Raw genomic sequence first — 16,796 nt, forward strand, 5'->3', positions numbered from 1 at the left:
GGTCTTCAGTTGATCAGTTGGAGCCAGGCTTCTCTACTCCTGGTAGGCTGTAGTAGATCGGCCTCACTGCAGGCACATATATTAGGATCTACTTGTCCTACTTGATGGTCCACAGAATGTGCGGTATGCTAGAGGTCTGTTTCTCTCAGACTTAACATGTGTAAATCACACTCCTTTTCCTTTATAATCCTAAAATTCATTCTTCCTCCTATTTTTATATAGCTCATTACTTTCTGCCTAAGCCAGAAACTATGAAGTCGTGGTAGGTGCTTTCCTTTGCTTACCAATCAATCCTGTTTCTCATAAATTTAACAGTCTGCTTCTTTACCATTTTTTAGGTTACTTCTCTCAATCTCTAGCACGCTTCCCCTAGTTCAGGCCACATATCCATGTACCTGCTCTCAAGCAAACTTCACCATGCCTTTTGTCCTTTCTTCTGGTGAGCTTCATTTAAAGACCTAATTTTTGCATCATCTCTTATTTTTCCTGATATTGCTTTATATCCTTTTCTTCTCTATTCTAGCCAACTTCCCATTCCAATGTTCTATAGTGTTTATAAGGCATTGCTTTATTTTACCCTCAGCACACTGAAACCTTCATACATACCTCTATTATAGCATTTCTAGTATATGGCAAGTATTGGTTTGCATGCCAAGCTCCCATGCTAGAACGAATTCTTCTGTAGCAGGACATATGTCTTATTCATCTTTTTATCTCCTGTACCAGCACATGCCTACTACAGAGTAATGAATGAATGAATAATTGAAAGAATGAGAAAGACTATCTACCAGATTCCAGCAGTAGGGAGAAGGATGTCTTGCTCTAAGTGAAACATATTGGGGATTGCTGCTTCCACCACTTTCCCCACCATCCAGCATTTGGTATATCTGTACAGCTAAGAGATTGGGCTCCTCAAGTATATGAAATGTGAATGCTCTCTGACTGAAAAGTGGGTAGTTTTCTCTGTTTTTGGATTGTGAATTCTTGATATTCAGAGGGACATGAGAATATTTTCATGCCCTGCCCAATCTTTCCTTCTACTCCCTCTCAATCAGTTAACTAGAAATTTATGCCTCCAGTTGTTAATTTTTCGCAGGGCTGAGCTTTTGTAACTCACTGGTTGACCTTAACTTTAAGGATGTTTCCTCAGGATTCGGCCTAGAGCATTGCTACACAAAGTGAGGTTTTGCAGACTCACGCTGGTCCACAACTAAATAAGTATTAAAATCAGGATTAAATAGTTAGAAACCTTTATGGTAATTTGACAATAATTTTGAATAAATCTAGAAATAAAAACTTTGGGCTTGTATTTTATATTTATTTTTTAAATTTTATTTTATTAGTAATTCAATTTTAGCGTATTTACAGAAGTATAGGTCTCTAACTATTGGAAATAAAAATTGATCCTTCACCAAGCACTGATCTGGAATATCATAGTTGGATTCTTCCTCTAGAGCAGTGTTACTCAAAAGGTAGCCTTGGCCTGACAGCCTGTGAATTGTTTGTTATCTGTCTGCATCCTAATAAGGATCTTGCACCAGGATGTAACTCAGTTAAGCTCACTGCTGAGTTAAGTGGACGTTTTGATAGGTTGTAGTAAAACTTCCTCGATGAAAGAAGTAACATGCTGCTTTATATTCTGGCATAAGCTCCCTATTTCTTTGCAAACCAGTACTTTGAAAAACACTGCTCTAGACAATCTTGGAAATACTACCTCTACCTGTTCTTCTGTTCTGTTTCTCACTGTTAGATTTGCGTTTTGGAATGAGGTATGTTACTGTAAGAAGTAATCTCTGCTTTGCATTAACTCTTCTTCAAACTGGGGTAGTCATGAAAGCATTTTTAAAACCACCTCAGGGTACTTGTAGAAATTCTTAACACTAGACTCTTGTGGACTCCAAAATGAACTGCTACTTCATTAGTTTGTCTTTCCTGCCCTTCAGAAGCTTATTCACAGCAGTGAGAACTTCCTGTCAATGTTCTGTTTCTTTCAGCAGCTAAATCACTAATGGTAAAGAGGTATATGGGGTGGGGGGCATCTTGGAAATTGTTTAAGAAAATGTCTTCTGTGGTATAATTTATTTGGATTTTACAACTATGTAAATTAACTTTAAAATTTTTCTGTTTAATAGATGAGAACACTGACATCGCCGAAAACCTCTATCAGAAGGTTAAAATTCTTTGCTGGGTAATGACAGGGCCTCAAAATCTAGAGAAAAAGGCTAAACACGTCAAAGCTACATGGGCCCAGCGTTGTAATAAAGTGTTATTTATGAGTTCAGAAGAAAATAAAGACTTCCCTGCTGTGGGATTAAAAACCAGAGAAGGCAGAGACCAACTATACTGGAAAACAATTAAAGCTTTTCAGTATGTTCATGATCATTATTTAGAAGATGCTGATTGGTTTATGAAAGCAGATGATGATACATATGTTATATTAGAAAACTTGAGATGGCTTCTCTCAAAATACAACCCTGAAGAACCCATTTACTTTGGGAGAAGATTTAAGCCCTATGTAAAGCAGGGCTACATGAGTGGAGGAGCAGGATATGTACTGAGCAAAGAAGCCTTGAAGAGATTTGTTGATGCATTTAAAACAGACAAATGTACGCATAGTTCCTCCATTGAAGATTTAGCACTGGGGAGATGCATGGAAATTATAAATGTAGAAGCAGGGGATTCCAGAGATACCACTGGAAAAGAAACTTTTCATCCCTTTGTACCAGAACACCATTTAATTAAGGGTTATCTGCCTAGAACCTTTTGGTACTGGAATTATAACTATTATCCTCCTGTAGAGGTAAGTTTAGAAATTTTATTACTGTATAAATACTTAGACTGACTTTTGTTTACTTTGAAAAAAAAACTAGCTAATAATGCTTATGTTTCTTTAGTATCAATAACTAAGAATCTACCTTAGTCTTTTTATATCGAATGGCAGTATAACAGAGTAGACGAGAACAAAGGTGTCGGCAGTGGAATTCAACAAATATTCGTACTACTGTATGCCAGGCACTAAGAATATAGCAGTAAATATGGCCAAGTTCCAGTTCTTATGAACCTTACATTCTGATTGAGGAGACATACAATAAACAGGCAGACAAGTCAAGTTATAATATGATCTTAGGTAGTGGCAAGTGCCCTGAAGAACAGTAAAGCCAGGTAAGAGGATGGAGAGTGACCCAGAGTGGAATGGGGTACTCTAGTTTAGGCAATTAAGGAAGACTTCGCTAAAGGGTAACTTTTGAACAGAAACCTGAGTGAGGTTAGAAAGCAGGCTATGGGAAGATCTGCGTAAAGAGCCTTCACGTCTTTAGGAACAACGCATGAAAAGACTTTGAGGTTCAGAAAGACCTACGTTCAAATCCTGCTGTCCCACCTAATTGCTGAATGACCTTGGATGGACAGAATTTGCCTAACTCCTGAGCCTAAGTTTCCTCATTTGTAAGATGGATCTGATGAACCTGTCTCATTCAGTGGTAGTTACGGTGTAGGACCGAGTCTATCACACAGTGAGCACCTAATAAGTCCTAGATCTCACTTGACACCTTAGCTTACATTCCTGAGAATTTTATCTAAAATACATTATTTTACTAAATATTTCAGATGTATAGCTAAATATTTGAGAAGGATATACTATTTTGTACCCAACAACCAGCTTTACCAAATATTAATCTTTTGTCACATTTGCTTCAGATTTTTTTTTTCAAAAAGAAAAAGATATAGAACTAGGTGAGGCCTATGTACCCTCCTCAGTCCAGTTTTCTTACCTCCTTCCTCAGAGTTAACCACTATCATGAGTTTAGTACTTATAATAACCATGTGTGTTTTTATATTTTTCCTACATGTTTATGAATCCATAAATAGTATATAGGATATTGTTTTGCAGGTCTTTAAATAAGTGGAATTATACCTCATGTATACTTGAACATATGCCTTTTTCACACATTGAAATTTATCAACATTAATGTATGTATCTGCTTCATTAATTTAGACTGCTGTGTCATAATCTAATATATGAATATACTGTAACTTACCCATTCTTCAGCTGATGTGTATTTAGTAGGCTGTTGCCGGTTTTTCACTATATGAGCATTGCAGCAGTGAATGACTGGAGACCGGGAGTCATGAAACCTAGCTTTTAGACTCAGTTCTCTTGTTGATTAATATGTCTCAAGGCAAGTCGCTAGTGCTCTTCGCCTTCTTTCCTCTGGCCCTAAGGTACAAATAATACACTTTGTGCTACCTTTCTCTTCTTCACGAGCCAATGTTTTCAGATCATCATCTAGAACAGTGGTTCTCAACCGGGGGCTTTTTTGCTTCCCAGAGGACATTTGGCAAAATCTGGAGACCTTTTTGCTTGTTAACTTAGCGGTTGCTACTGGCACCTAATGGATAGAAACCCACGAGACTATAAACCCACTAGGTGCTAAACATTCCACAATGCACAGGACAGCCCTCACAACAAAGATTATCCAGCCCAAAATGTCAGCAGCACTGTGTTTTCAAAACCTTGACCTAGAATATCTGACCCAAGCTTTAAGCTATCAGCTTTAAAAAGGAAAATTTGAAGCAAATCACTACCGTTTCAGCTCTCAACCACCAGTGTGTTCTTGTTACTTACACAGAAATGATAGCTAATCCTTACGGCAATCCTGCATTTAAGAGGGGACAAAACTGGGGCTCAGGAAAATCAAGTAACTGGTCTATCCTGCTAAGTAGCCTAGGCAGTATTGCAAATCCACTCTGGTTCTAAAAGCTTGTGTTATTTCCATCATGAGCACCCCTCTCTGATTAATGGGGTATGTGCCCCCGAAAGGAGGGTAGGGGATATGTTAGAATAAATATTCTTTTGTTGGGATAAATTCCACTTGAATAAACATTTTAAAGCACAGTTTTATGTAATGAGGTTGTTTGAAACCGTATGCTAGCATCTTATTGCTATTAGAGATGCAAGAATTTCCTAAACTATAAAACAGATGTATTCCCAAGTGTGCTTTTGATAGTCTATTTTTGTTTTGGTTTTAGTGAGGTACTACTTTGGATGCTTCTTTAGTGTAAACTCTTCTTAAACCATTCCAAGATTACTTGACCTCTTCCCTTCTTAATTCTGCACCCCTTCCCATACAAAAATATACCCAAACTCAAAAACATTACAAATGCATAATAACAAATACACCTAAATGCATGTAAGATTTTACTAAGAGTATCTGATATTGAGTACACATAACAGTAACGGCAAAGGGACATCATAATTGTCATTATTTTGTAACCAGTAAAATATCCTACTTTCTCTGTAAGAGTACTGCCCACAGTTCCCACATACAAATAGGGTATACCCAACAATATACTTTATATTAACAAAATAAATATTTCTATAGTACATATTTTATTTAAGTTGTACTAGTTTTTAAAGTGGATGGAAAATTTTATGTTCCTTCTATAATAATTTGTGAGTTGTATTGAAGACTATAAAATAGGCTTGGAAGTTCCAAAATTGACCCAACCTTCTGATATTGTCTCTTCTCTCTCAGGAGGTTCTATATAAACCCAAAGTGAAATCAGACTTCTATTATTACTCATCATTTAATAAATTGGCTTCTCTCTAAGGGAGTTACTGTTTTCAAAGCCATCCTGAGTCTCATACATACACTTTCCCTGTCTAGTAATCACTAAAAATACAGTGTAGAAAATTTTTTTCTAGAGGTTAGGGTGTGAGATATTCTAGTTGATCAAAGAGTTATGTTCTTAAGCTGGTTGTTCAGAACTTTGCGTGCAGTTCCCTTCTCATACCACCTTCTCACTTCCCTAGAAGTAAGTCTATTCCTAGGAGTAAAGTCTGTTCCCTAGGAATAAAGTCTATTCTCTAGGACTACATACAGTCTATTCCCTAGCAGTAGATTTTTCACCAGAAAATTTGCAATCAGTCTTAATACAGTGGATTTAAAATAAGTGGATTTTAAAATATTTTAAAAACCCTCTACTTGTGAAATTGCCTTTTCGTAGGTCAGAAATGATCAAATATGGTTTATTATATTAATTCTTCAGTTTTATTTGCATTAACTCTAATTCATTTGAAACTTACTGATATATGGTTGATGTAGAGAGCTCTTGATTTTTCCAAATTGTTAACTAATTATTCCAGTACCATTTATTAACTGAGTCTTGCTTTCATTACTGATTTAAAAATATCTCCTTTATTATCATTCACTATAGCATTGCTTATAGTAGGATCAGTATCTGAGATTTCAGTTCTGTTCCATTGTTCTATTTGGTTTTGGCTCAGTACCATATTGTTTTGAACCTTGTAGCTTTACAAAAATTTTAAGTTATTAATCTAAGAATGTGTCTTCCTCTCCTTTATTTCTCCCTCTCTTTTAAATTGTTTTGGCAACTCTCATGTCTTTATTCTTGTATAAACTTATTAATTTAGGAACAGTGGACATCTTTGCCCAGGATTTTTTAAGTTCCTTTTAGGTCTCTTAGTAAAGTTTTATACTTTTCTTCAGGTAAGTCTTTATTTCTTAAGTATCTCCCTAGGTTTTTAGTATTTTTGTTACTCTTCTACTTGGGCTCTTTTCTTAAAACTTTTTAACTAGTATATACATGAAAGCTGTTTTTTTTTTTTTAAGCATCTTTAAAATCTGGCTCTGTTCCTGGATTTTTTATTTCTGATGATTTTCACTCTACTCTCGAGTTTTTGGGGTATCCATAATCATATGCAAAGAACTAGGTATTTTGTTTCTAATAATTTTAGCTGTTTTTTTATAGCCTTTTATTGCTTATAAAGCTTAATAATAACAGTATCCTGGCCATCCAGTAAAAAAAACAGTGCAATAGAGTATAACATAATTAATGCAGTAAATCTTATCAAAAATATTATTGCAATATTTCAGAGTTATATAAAATTGCTTCCAGAGAGGATCAGTAATTTAATATTAACCACTCTTGTTCTAGTCTTTAGTTTACTATGCACTGGCCACCATAGTAGCCACTAACCACATATGACTATTGAGTGTGTTTGAAGTATGGCTATCAAAATTTAGATGTGCTCAGGTATAAAAGTCATACTTGATTTCAGGGACTCAGCACAAATAAAAAGAATGATTTCATCAATAATTTTAAAAATATTGATCACCTATTGAATATTAAGAAAATAATATAGATTTATTCAGTTAAAATATATTCAAATTAATTTCACCTATTTTTACTTTTTAAGTATGGCTGTTGCATTATGTGGCTCACATATCTACTGGACAGAGCTGGTTTGATAATCACAAGTTGACGTATCTGTTTACTTTTCATATTTGTTCCTATTCTTAAATTCCCTAAAGATGTAAAAAGTAGGCACCAGATAATTTTCCAGAATCTACATGGTGGTCCAAGAAACCCACATATCCAGTGTTTGTTTCAAAGGAAAGGTCAGAGAAAATACAGGTGACAATTTCTTAATGATTTTTACTGCATTGTAAGCTACATACTTCCAAACATGAATTATTAAATGTTCAATTCAATAGGTCAATATGAATCTTCTCTGGGAACTTGCCAGACTGTTTTCCTCCCTGGGTCCCTGCAAAGACATTAGAGACTTAAGTTTTCTTGGAGTCATCTGAGTGAAACAGTCTCCAGATACCAATTCTGACCCCCAGATGACCTTGTGACTATTTAAGTCTGGGACCAGTTTTTAAAATTTCTGTTTTCTTTATTTTCTTGCTTTTTCATTCCTCTTTTTATGTTGTATTTTTGTTATTTTGTTTTTGTCTTGTTTTATTTAAATCTGCTCTCATGCCAACTCTTTTAGAAATGTATGAGAATTATATAACTGAACAAAGTTTTAACTTTGACCTACTTACTGAGGGCCACCTGAACTTGATTATTCTGTCAGTAATAACTAACATTTACTGAGCATTTACTATAGGTAAAGCATGGTACCAAGCATGTGACACACGTTGTCTCCTTTAAGTAAGCATCTTTTGAACATGGGGAAATTGAAGCTTATAGAGATTAAGTAACTTGCCCAAGATTATATACTAGTAGGCAAAATTTAGACCCAAACCTAGGTATTACTCAGCACTTCCCCTCTTAAGTACTATACTGTTTGGGTTGATGTGTCGATGAAGTATTAGGTTGCAGACACATACTGGGCAAGACTTTGTAGTCATTGAATGTTCCAAAGGTGTCTTTCTGAGGCTGAGCCAAGCAAAACTTCATAGTGAGAAAGTTATGAAGAGAAAGCAAAACTTGGAGAAATAGAGCTTTATCCTTTGTATAGCTGACCCTTTTATTTGAGGAGGTCTCAAGCGTTTTCTTTTTTTGCTAATCCATAGGGCATGAGAGAATATTGTTTCAGTTAGATATACTTCAGCAACTTCATGTTTGATTTTAAATCATTGGGAACTCTGAAAACTCTTGGTTTCTTTCACAGGTCTAATAAATAATGTGCCTCTGCTTTACTTTACCAGCCTTAATGCTTGGATTCTGTTAAAATTAGTGTTTCCTTTATCAGTATTTGAATATTGTATGTTAACAATGTGCTATTTACTAATAATGCCTGTTTCCACTACTTTTTCAGGGTCCTGGTTGCTGTTCTGATCTTGCAGTTTCTTTTCACTATGTTGATCCTACAACTATGTATGAGTTAGAATACCTCGTTTATCATCTTCGTCCATATGGTTATTTATACAGATATCAACCTGCCTTCCCTGAGAAGATGCTAAAGGAAATAAGTCAAACATACAAAAATGAAGATACAAAAGTAAATCAGGAGCCCTTGAAAGAAAAACATAAATGAACAGAGGTAAAATGTCTAACATTGCACTGAAGAAGAACTTCTCCATTTCTGATATAGAACACTGGAATCCCAGTGAGGAATTCTTTCTAAGTGAACATTCCATATTAGAAATTTTTCATATGAATGACTGTAAACTGAAGCTTTAAGTGAGCTGTGAAGTCTGTTGAAATGTGTTTTGATACAGTAATATATATACGTATATGAAAAACTTGTGTTTTTAAAATGGTGGCCAGGCAGAGGAACTAGAAGAGATTTTGTTGCCTGTTCCTGACCACATGTATTATTTTCACTGAGAAACTAAAACAGTTAAATTTGCTAAAACTACACTGCACCATTGTTAGTAACCCACACACGATGCTACACAGATCTGCCTTAAAGAAAATTTAGAAGGAAATATTGTTGTTCAGTGTTGTTTGTAAACTCAAAGCCTGAGTTTATATTTGCAGTATGATATAAATGAACCAACCCCCCCCCCACGCACACACACTTGCAACTTTTGTCTAATGAAAATTTTGCTGTGACTATAATTGGCAGTATTTCTTCCAGAATAAGGTAGACTAAGAATAGCACTTGACCTAAAGTGCATTAATAAAACCACATTTTGAAATTATCATGGGCCTTGACTGTATTATATACTTGGTTCTAATTAATAGTTAATCTTTTACTGAGTCCCCGTTGTCTCTTTCCTAAACATGTTTAACCATTCTTGAATGCCATTCTCAACTATTAATATTTATTTACTGAAAGTATTAATAGCATTCTGTAAACATGCATTTTTTAATATTTTATTCCCAAATTTGCCCATTGTTAATTATGGGTAACTAATAAGTAGTAAATGTAATGCTATTTGGGAATGCTTTTCTTATATTAGTGCTACTCTCAGGAATCACTAAGTAACATTTTTAACTGATTATTTAAAACTGTCCAACTACATAATTATAGTTCCTTTCATTCTCATCCTGTTGAGAGATGAGGACTTGTTTGTGCCTTTCATAACTTGTTTAAAGCAGAGTTTTGAGATTCATTTTTCAGGCTCTGAGATGGCTGTTAGTTACACTGGCAAAATAATTTGTGAGATTTTGACCAGAGTTAATTAAAAACATTAAAAAATGCAGAGTGCTTAAACAAATTGAAATATGTCAGATATTAAAAGACCAAATACTTAGTTTACGAATAACAGCCTGAATTTTGATGCTGGCTTATTTGGGGATGATTGTTTTGCCAGTGGACAGTTGTAAGAGAGCTCAGTCTTGATGACCCGTTCAAGACTGTCATCAAAAACACATTCATAAATGTTTCATTCTAATTTTAGTGACCCTCTATTTAAAGAATTTCTGGAAGGAAAGAAAATTTTAAATTTTTGTTGTCTTTAGCAATATCATCTGAGTGTATCATAACAGAATACTTCACAGACTTTCCATAAGATTATCTTAAATGTTACAAATAATTTACATTTCTCTTATGTTTTATCATTATGCTAATTTTATGTGGTTGTCATGCCATTGATTCTGCTGCTTAGCTAAATAGTTTATATTTATTGTGCCAAAACATGCAAAACCATGACCTCTTTCGGTTGTATATTTGAGAGGATGTTCATCTTAGTGGCTAATTATGGATTACTCTGTCAACATAGTGAAAACTTACACCAGTTTTTACCAATTGAATTGTTTTTTGTTATTTTCATGATGATATCATCTGCCAAAATTTCAAGGCATTCATTCTATTCTTTGAACAACTCTTTACCTTGGTATGGATAGGAATTTATTTGCAGTCCATACGTGCTACTTTTCCGTACTAGAAGTGTAAATGGTTTGCCATAAACATCCAAAAACCTTAAAATTGATTCATAGGAAATCAACATTGTGATGAATCCTGGGGTCTGAAGTCAGACTGCCTGGGTTTAAATTCTTGCTCCATCACTAGTTTTGTAACCTTGAGCAATTTACTTAATCTCTCTGTGCCTCAATTCCCTCATCTGTAAACTAGGGACAATAATACTACCTACCTCACAGGATTTTTATGAGGATTAAATGAGTGAATATGTGTGTGGCTTTTAAAAACACTGTTTGGCCCAGAGTATGGAGTGCTAAGTATAAAGTTTTCTTATTATTCTTTACCTTGGAGTGTAAATATTTGTTTTAAATTAATGAGAAATCTGCTTTAATCAAATCAGGTATTAAAGGAAATATCTCATACATTTCTTATAGTAAGTAATAGCTAGTTTTTATTTGATGCCTACTGTATGCCAGGTAATGTGCTTAGATACTCTGTGTTAATCCTCACAAATTGGGGGTTATTCCCATATTATAGATGAGAAAACTGAGGCTCAGAAAACTAAAGTCATTTTCCACTGTCAGAAAGCTACTAAGTAACAGAGCTAGGATTTCTTTGCCCCATGTCAGCCTTGAGGTTAATCATTAGCATTATTTCCATTTTTACTTAATGGCATGTGACATCTGATACATTGGCCAGCAGTAGTCAAACTAACCAGCCAAATTGTCATAGTGGTTCTTAAATTGTGGTTATTATACTCTTGCCTGGGAGCTTGTTAAAACAGAGATTTCAAGACCCCAATTCCAGAAATTGTGATTCTATCATGGGACCCAGGAGTATGCATTCTTACCAGATACCCTTGGGCACTGGTTCTCCACCAGTGTGTGGTCCCAACCAGCAGTATCAGCATCACCTGGAAACTTGTTGGTAATGCATCCTCTCCTGGGTCTCACCCCAGACCTACTGAATCAGGAACTCTAGGGGTAGAGGCTAGCAATTATGTTTAAACAAGCCCTCCAGGTGATTCTTATTCAGCATTCCCCTAAAACCTGGTGATTCTGATGCAAATCATCCTTGGAACACGCTGAGGATTACTTGCCCCATAAGTAAGGTTATCTTTCAAAAATTTAGATAAAGCATGTTTTAAATGAGTGTAGTTCAACATCACACTATATTAAATGTAAAAGACTAAAGATAATTTAAAGGGTCAGTGGATCATTCATTTTGGCAAAATTCTTTAGCTTCTTCAGAGTTACTAATATCAGGGCCCACAGTAAAATATGAAGTTTAGTAATTTCATAATGGGGCAGAAAAGTTTCAGTAAATACTAGTAAGTATATATTAATTCATTAAAAGCATACTTAAATGAATGTCATAAAAAATGTCCACAATTGTTAGTAAAAAAATTTTAGAGGTAGCAAAGTACTATTTTATAATGTGCAGAATATTTTTCTGCCAATTCATACTGTCAAAATTTTATCACTTTCAAGAATCAGTTGACTGTCCTATAGGACCTAATAAAGCAAAAAACTCTCCAAGTATTTGATATAGCACATAAAACCAGATTTCATGATGATAATGACTTACTGTCTTTTAAATTAAGATTTTTGTCATCTGGGTAAATGATTTCAGTATGGTCTCAAAACAGGCTTTTGCTATCTTACATTCTCCAATATATACTTGTATTTTCAAGTGGGAAGTTCATAGATGATACAAAGCAGATTTTTATCCCAGAGTTCAATTGTTTGTTTTCAAATAAACTTCAGAGGAGTTTTTGTTACTGTAAGAAGATTCGAAAATAAATCACTGACCAATTTTTTTTTTTTAAGTATGGTAATTGGATTCGAGCATTAAATTTACTAACTGGTTATTTTCATAATTGTTTGAGTATTAATTTTTCACTTCCTTGAGCCCATTATACTGTATTATTACCAGATTGAGGCTTGAAAAATCCTTCATTTGATTGATTAGATCAAGTCTACCCTTTTATTCATTTAAATTTTCATTTCTTTAGAATATTCTCTGACAATTTCTGCTGCTTTGTATTTATTGCCCTTCTTTATTTCCTTGATAACTAACTTCCATTTTCTAACTACTCTTTATTCTGCCTTCACAAGGTTAATTTGGCTGTTATTAGTGATTAGGGTTTGTATGTATCACTTACATTATTTTATACCTATTAACGTTAGGTTTCCCTATGAGATTGGAAGTAAAAATTTGTCTAAGAATAATGCCTGCTGGCTCTCAGGATACTTGACCTACTTAAAAAGTCTACAATGTTAAACTAATGCTAGATATACAATTAAATGAAGTAAAATTATTTGGATTCTCCTACTTCCCAAATTCCCCTTTTCACAAACAAAATAACCTCATTTGCCTCATCTCTCTACTTATTTACAGTAGGCCTGACAGAAGCATACTTAAGAAATCTAGGGGACAACCTGTGGGTTATTTTGTGCTAAATGTAAACTCTATTGATTTTTAAAAGATGGCTTATGTTTATATATTGGAGTTGAAATAGAGATTTAATTCAAATTAGAATAAGAAATTTTATAAATTCTCTTTAGAGAAACCAACTCTGAAACTAGTTTCAGAGTTGAATAATGCTCTGTTTCAGTTCCTTTACCTCTCTAGTTTTTAGTTTATATGTGTTAAGTTTAAATAACTTTGCAGGGCCCTGCAAATTAATAATCCATATAAAGTATATTATTAGAGGGAAACTAATCTTACTGCTAAGCAGTGTGTTATATTACCCAGTGAACGTTTGTGTTTTGGAATTTAAAAATTATGTAAGGTAATAGTATCATGAATGATTTAAAAATGTCTGGTGACTTGCTTATTTTAAGTGATCACCAGTAAGTCAGAAAAATGTATTTTTAAATATGTTTTTTAAAGTGCCTTTTGAACATTTTTAAACAATGGATTTAAACAAACTGCATAGAATAAATTACCATGTTTAAAGCTGTTTTATCTGATTATTTTTAACTGATGTAAAAGTTGTGTGAGAAACATTGTCTTTAATGGGTAGTTTTGGGGTTATTTACCAAAAATATTAAACTATTTTCCCATCAAAGTTATTCAATTTAAATAGCCTTAAATAATTTTTACTGCAACATATATTATTTTTCTTTAAAGCAACAAAATATTCCACCTCTGATTTTGAATAATGTGCCTTAAAAAACAGAAACACCTACGCTGTAGTCCAGGTAAGTGTGTGTCTGTGTATATATGTGTATAGGTATACATATATGTTATAGAAAGAGGAAAAGATTGCTTTTCTATTTCTTGGTATATTTTGATCTGTCATGTACCCTGAGAAATTAATTTATTCAACTAATTATTTATTTAAATTATTTTTGTGCCCAGCATCTACTAGCAATACAGTGGTGAAGAAAATATACAGGATTTCTGTTCTCCTAGAGCCTTAATTCTACAGCTAGACAATAAACAAATTAATAGATGAAGTGAAGAAACAAGATATTTCAGAGAATGGTGGTAGGAAAATAAAAGAGTGATATGGTAGAGCAATTTTCTGGGTGGGGTGTCAGGGAAGACCTCTGAGGTAATATTTGAGCTGACCTGAATGACAGACATTTTATATGCTTCAAAAGTCATTTATGTCTATGAAGTTCTTTGCTCCTACTATGTAAAAAAATAGTAATAATAATGTCTCCCACCTTTGTGTAATCATGCTTTGGGCATATGTGAAGGCTCATTGAAATGTGATCTATAGGCCAAACACTTTGTGGTTTTAGGCATATTTCATACAAAGCCCAGGTCTATTGATATTAGATCAGCCTGGGACTTTTAGGATATGAATAAAAATTGACCTACCTCTTCCTAAGCAAATTATTACAGATGTTCATAAGGCCCCTGAGGCTTGCCTGTCTGCCCCAATTTTCAGTAACTGCTACCCAATATGCTACTTACTAGTGCCCAAGCACATATATGTATGTACCAACATATATATACATGCAGTGCCATTTTGATTAAGCAGCTTTAGAAGAGCTAAGGAGATAAATGCTACTTCATGTTGCTTTAGTATCAGAGTTGTACAATTTAACATATCCAGAAAGTCCCATGTTTTCCAATCAGTAGTGTTTAGTTGTACTGCTAGTTAATGTCAGAGAAGAGATTTATTTACCTAAATATATACAGGTTTATTACCTATTTTAAGTTTTCCGAAAGTATAATCCTGGAAAGGATACAAGATTATTGTTGAATTTATTTTCTCACTAAAGGAAAGGGCTCTACCCCAAACATATTTTATATCAGATCTAATAATGCTGACAATATAGATTGTGCAAATAGAAATTCCTTTATTGTTTAATTAAGACTGAATGAACATTTAACAACTGGAGTTAAGCCACATTGACATTCTCCAGATAAGTCTGTATTAATAAACCATGAAAGTAAACTTTGTTTTGCCATAAGTTTGATTTGTTGCTAATTAATGAGTAGTATTTTGCCTAGAACTTTAACTACCATAGTTCTTAAAACTATCTTTGTGTTGCATCATTTCTTCTGCCAAAAGAACCACCCATTGTTTCTGCTAGTGTTTCCTATATTCTGTTTTTGATATTTATTTTTTCCAGGACTGAAAATTTGTCCAGGGCATTTACACTTTTTTTCTCCTATATATTGCCTCTGTATAGTGCAGTTGAATATACCTGTTTACTTTGCATTAATGAAATGCAGATTGTTTTTATTTATTTTTTATGAGATTCAGTCCTAGGACTTTAGCTATCTGAGTTTTCTAATGAATGTGTAGTTGAAAGATTAACAGTAATTCCTCATTTGTAGAGCTGCTAGATAATGTGTCAACGTAGAATTAGAGTGCAGTGTCTTAGTCCTAACAACTAATCGTTTTGATTTTTGTCAGCTTCAAATCTTTTTTTATAGAACTTTAAACTGAATTGTCTTTCCTCCTTCTATTCCTGTTAACACTGGAATCATACTCCTGGTAGCATTTCGGTTGAATTTCACTTTCCATTATTTTTTTTGTTAGATTGTAGAAAAATGGTAATAAAATCTAGAAAGGAGTTTGAGACAGAAGTAATGATTCAACTTTTTCTTTAGTTTTATGCAAGGCTGTCTTCCTTGTATCTGTACTGTTCAGTGGGGTGTGTGTGTGCATGTGTGTGAGAGACAGGAAGAGAAAGGTATGATTATTTTAATAGTTGGATTTTTTCTTTAAAATGTTGAAACTTGCTTTTTCATGCTATTTAGATTTACATAATAATTTTATTTGATGAGGTGAAAGTATATGCTTAAAAAATTAGGCATAGAAATGATTAATTGTTTATAAAAATTTTTACAAACCTACTTGCCTGGTTGAATTTTCCCTCTCTTCTTGCCTGTGAACTTCTGGCTCTTTGAACCTTCCCCTGTTCTTTTCTTCTCTCATTCCATGTCTTTTCTTTTTTCCTCTTCTTCCCATTGGCAGCAATTCTTTTGTTTCTTTAGACTTTTTATTGCCCCCATTTTCTATCAGCAGGTGTGTTTTAAAGACTTTTTTAAAAAATCACATATCTTTTGTGAATTTCAGTTCCCTCTCACCAGCTGAAGAAACTTTCCTAGAATTAACAGAAAGGAGAAGGAAGAGAAAATTTCCTAGAATTAACAGAAAGGACTCATCAAAATCCTAGAATTTTCTCTTTTCTATGGAAATGTTTTCTTCTAGAACCTGCCCCCAAAAAATACGGGTGCATTTTTTTAAATACTTGAAAACCAGTGAGAATCTGCCTTATTATTTTTAACCCCAAATTGATAGCATCTTGTCTGGCAAAAGTGGTTTGTGAGGTTTTGAGTGGCACTCATTGTGGCAGAGGTAGATCTTAGGAACAGAATCGCAAGTATTTTTCTACTTTATTTGAAACAGTGAGGCAGAGGATTCTCCTCTGGTTGGCCATTGCCTGCTTCTTTGGGCACTGTCATCTTGGGCTGTGACTTCCTCCTACCATCGTGTTTGGCCCTGAAGAAGGAACTTGTCCTCTCCCTTATTACCACAGCAAAGCAGAGACCAGACATTCCCGAATGTTCCAGAATAACAGAAGAAAAGGTCCAGAGAATAATTTATGAGAGCTGCCCAGATCCAGTGGGACCCTCTTGTCCCTCACCAAGCTGTCTTTTCCTTGCCACCTCTTTCCAAGGCACCAGGGGTAGCTGAACCACCCCCATTAGAACATTCCAGATACTACCACATCTTTAGAGTGTCAGCCAAATTGACATC

General features: G+C 34.3%; 1 protein-coding gene across 2 annotated transcripts in view; it reads left to right on the forward strand.

The window, feature by feature from the left end:
* C1GALT1 (core 1 synthase, glycoprotein-N-acetylgalactosamine 3-beta-galactosyltransferase 1) overlaps nt 1-12,988 on the forward strand; it is a 41,862-nt gene extending 28,874 nt beyond the window's left edge. For both annotated transcript variants that reach the window (XM_036863971.1, XM_036863970.1), the window contains 2 exons: nt 2,133-2,800; nt 8,573-12,988. In XM_036863971.1, the coding sequence (XP_036719866.1) occupies nt 2,133-2,800; nt 8,573-8,791 (887 nt within the window). In that variant the 3' untranslated portion in view covers nt 8,792-12,988. The remainder of the gene's footprint in view (nt 1-2,132; nt 2,801-8,572) is intronic.
* The last annotated feature ends 3,808 nt before the right edge of the window (nt 12,989-16,796 follow it).

The sequence above is a fragment of the Balaenoptera musculus genome, chromosome 9, assembly GCF_009873245.2.
Source record: "Balaenoptera musculus isolate JJ_BM4_2016_0621 chromosome 9, mBalMus1.pri.v3, whole genome shotgun sequence".
In the NCBI taxonomy this organism is placed as follows: domain Eukaryota; kingdom Metazoa; phylum Chordata; class Mammalia; order Artiodactyla; family Balaenopteridae; genus Balaenoptera; species Balaenoptera musculus.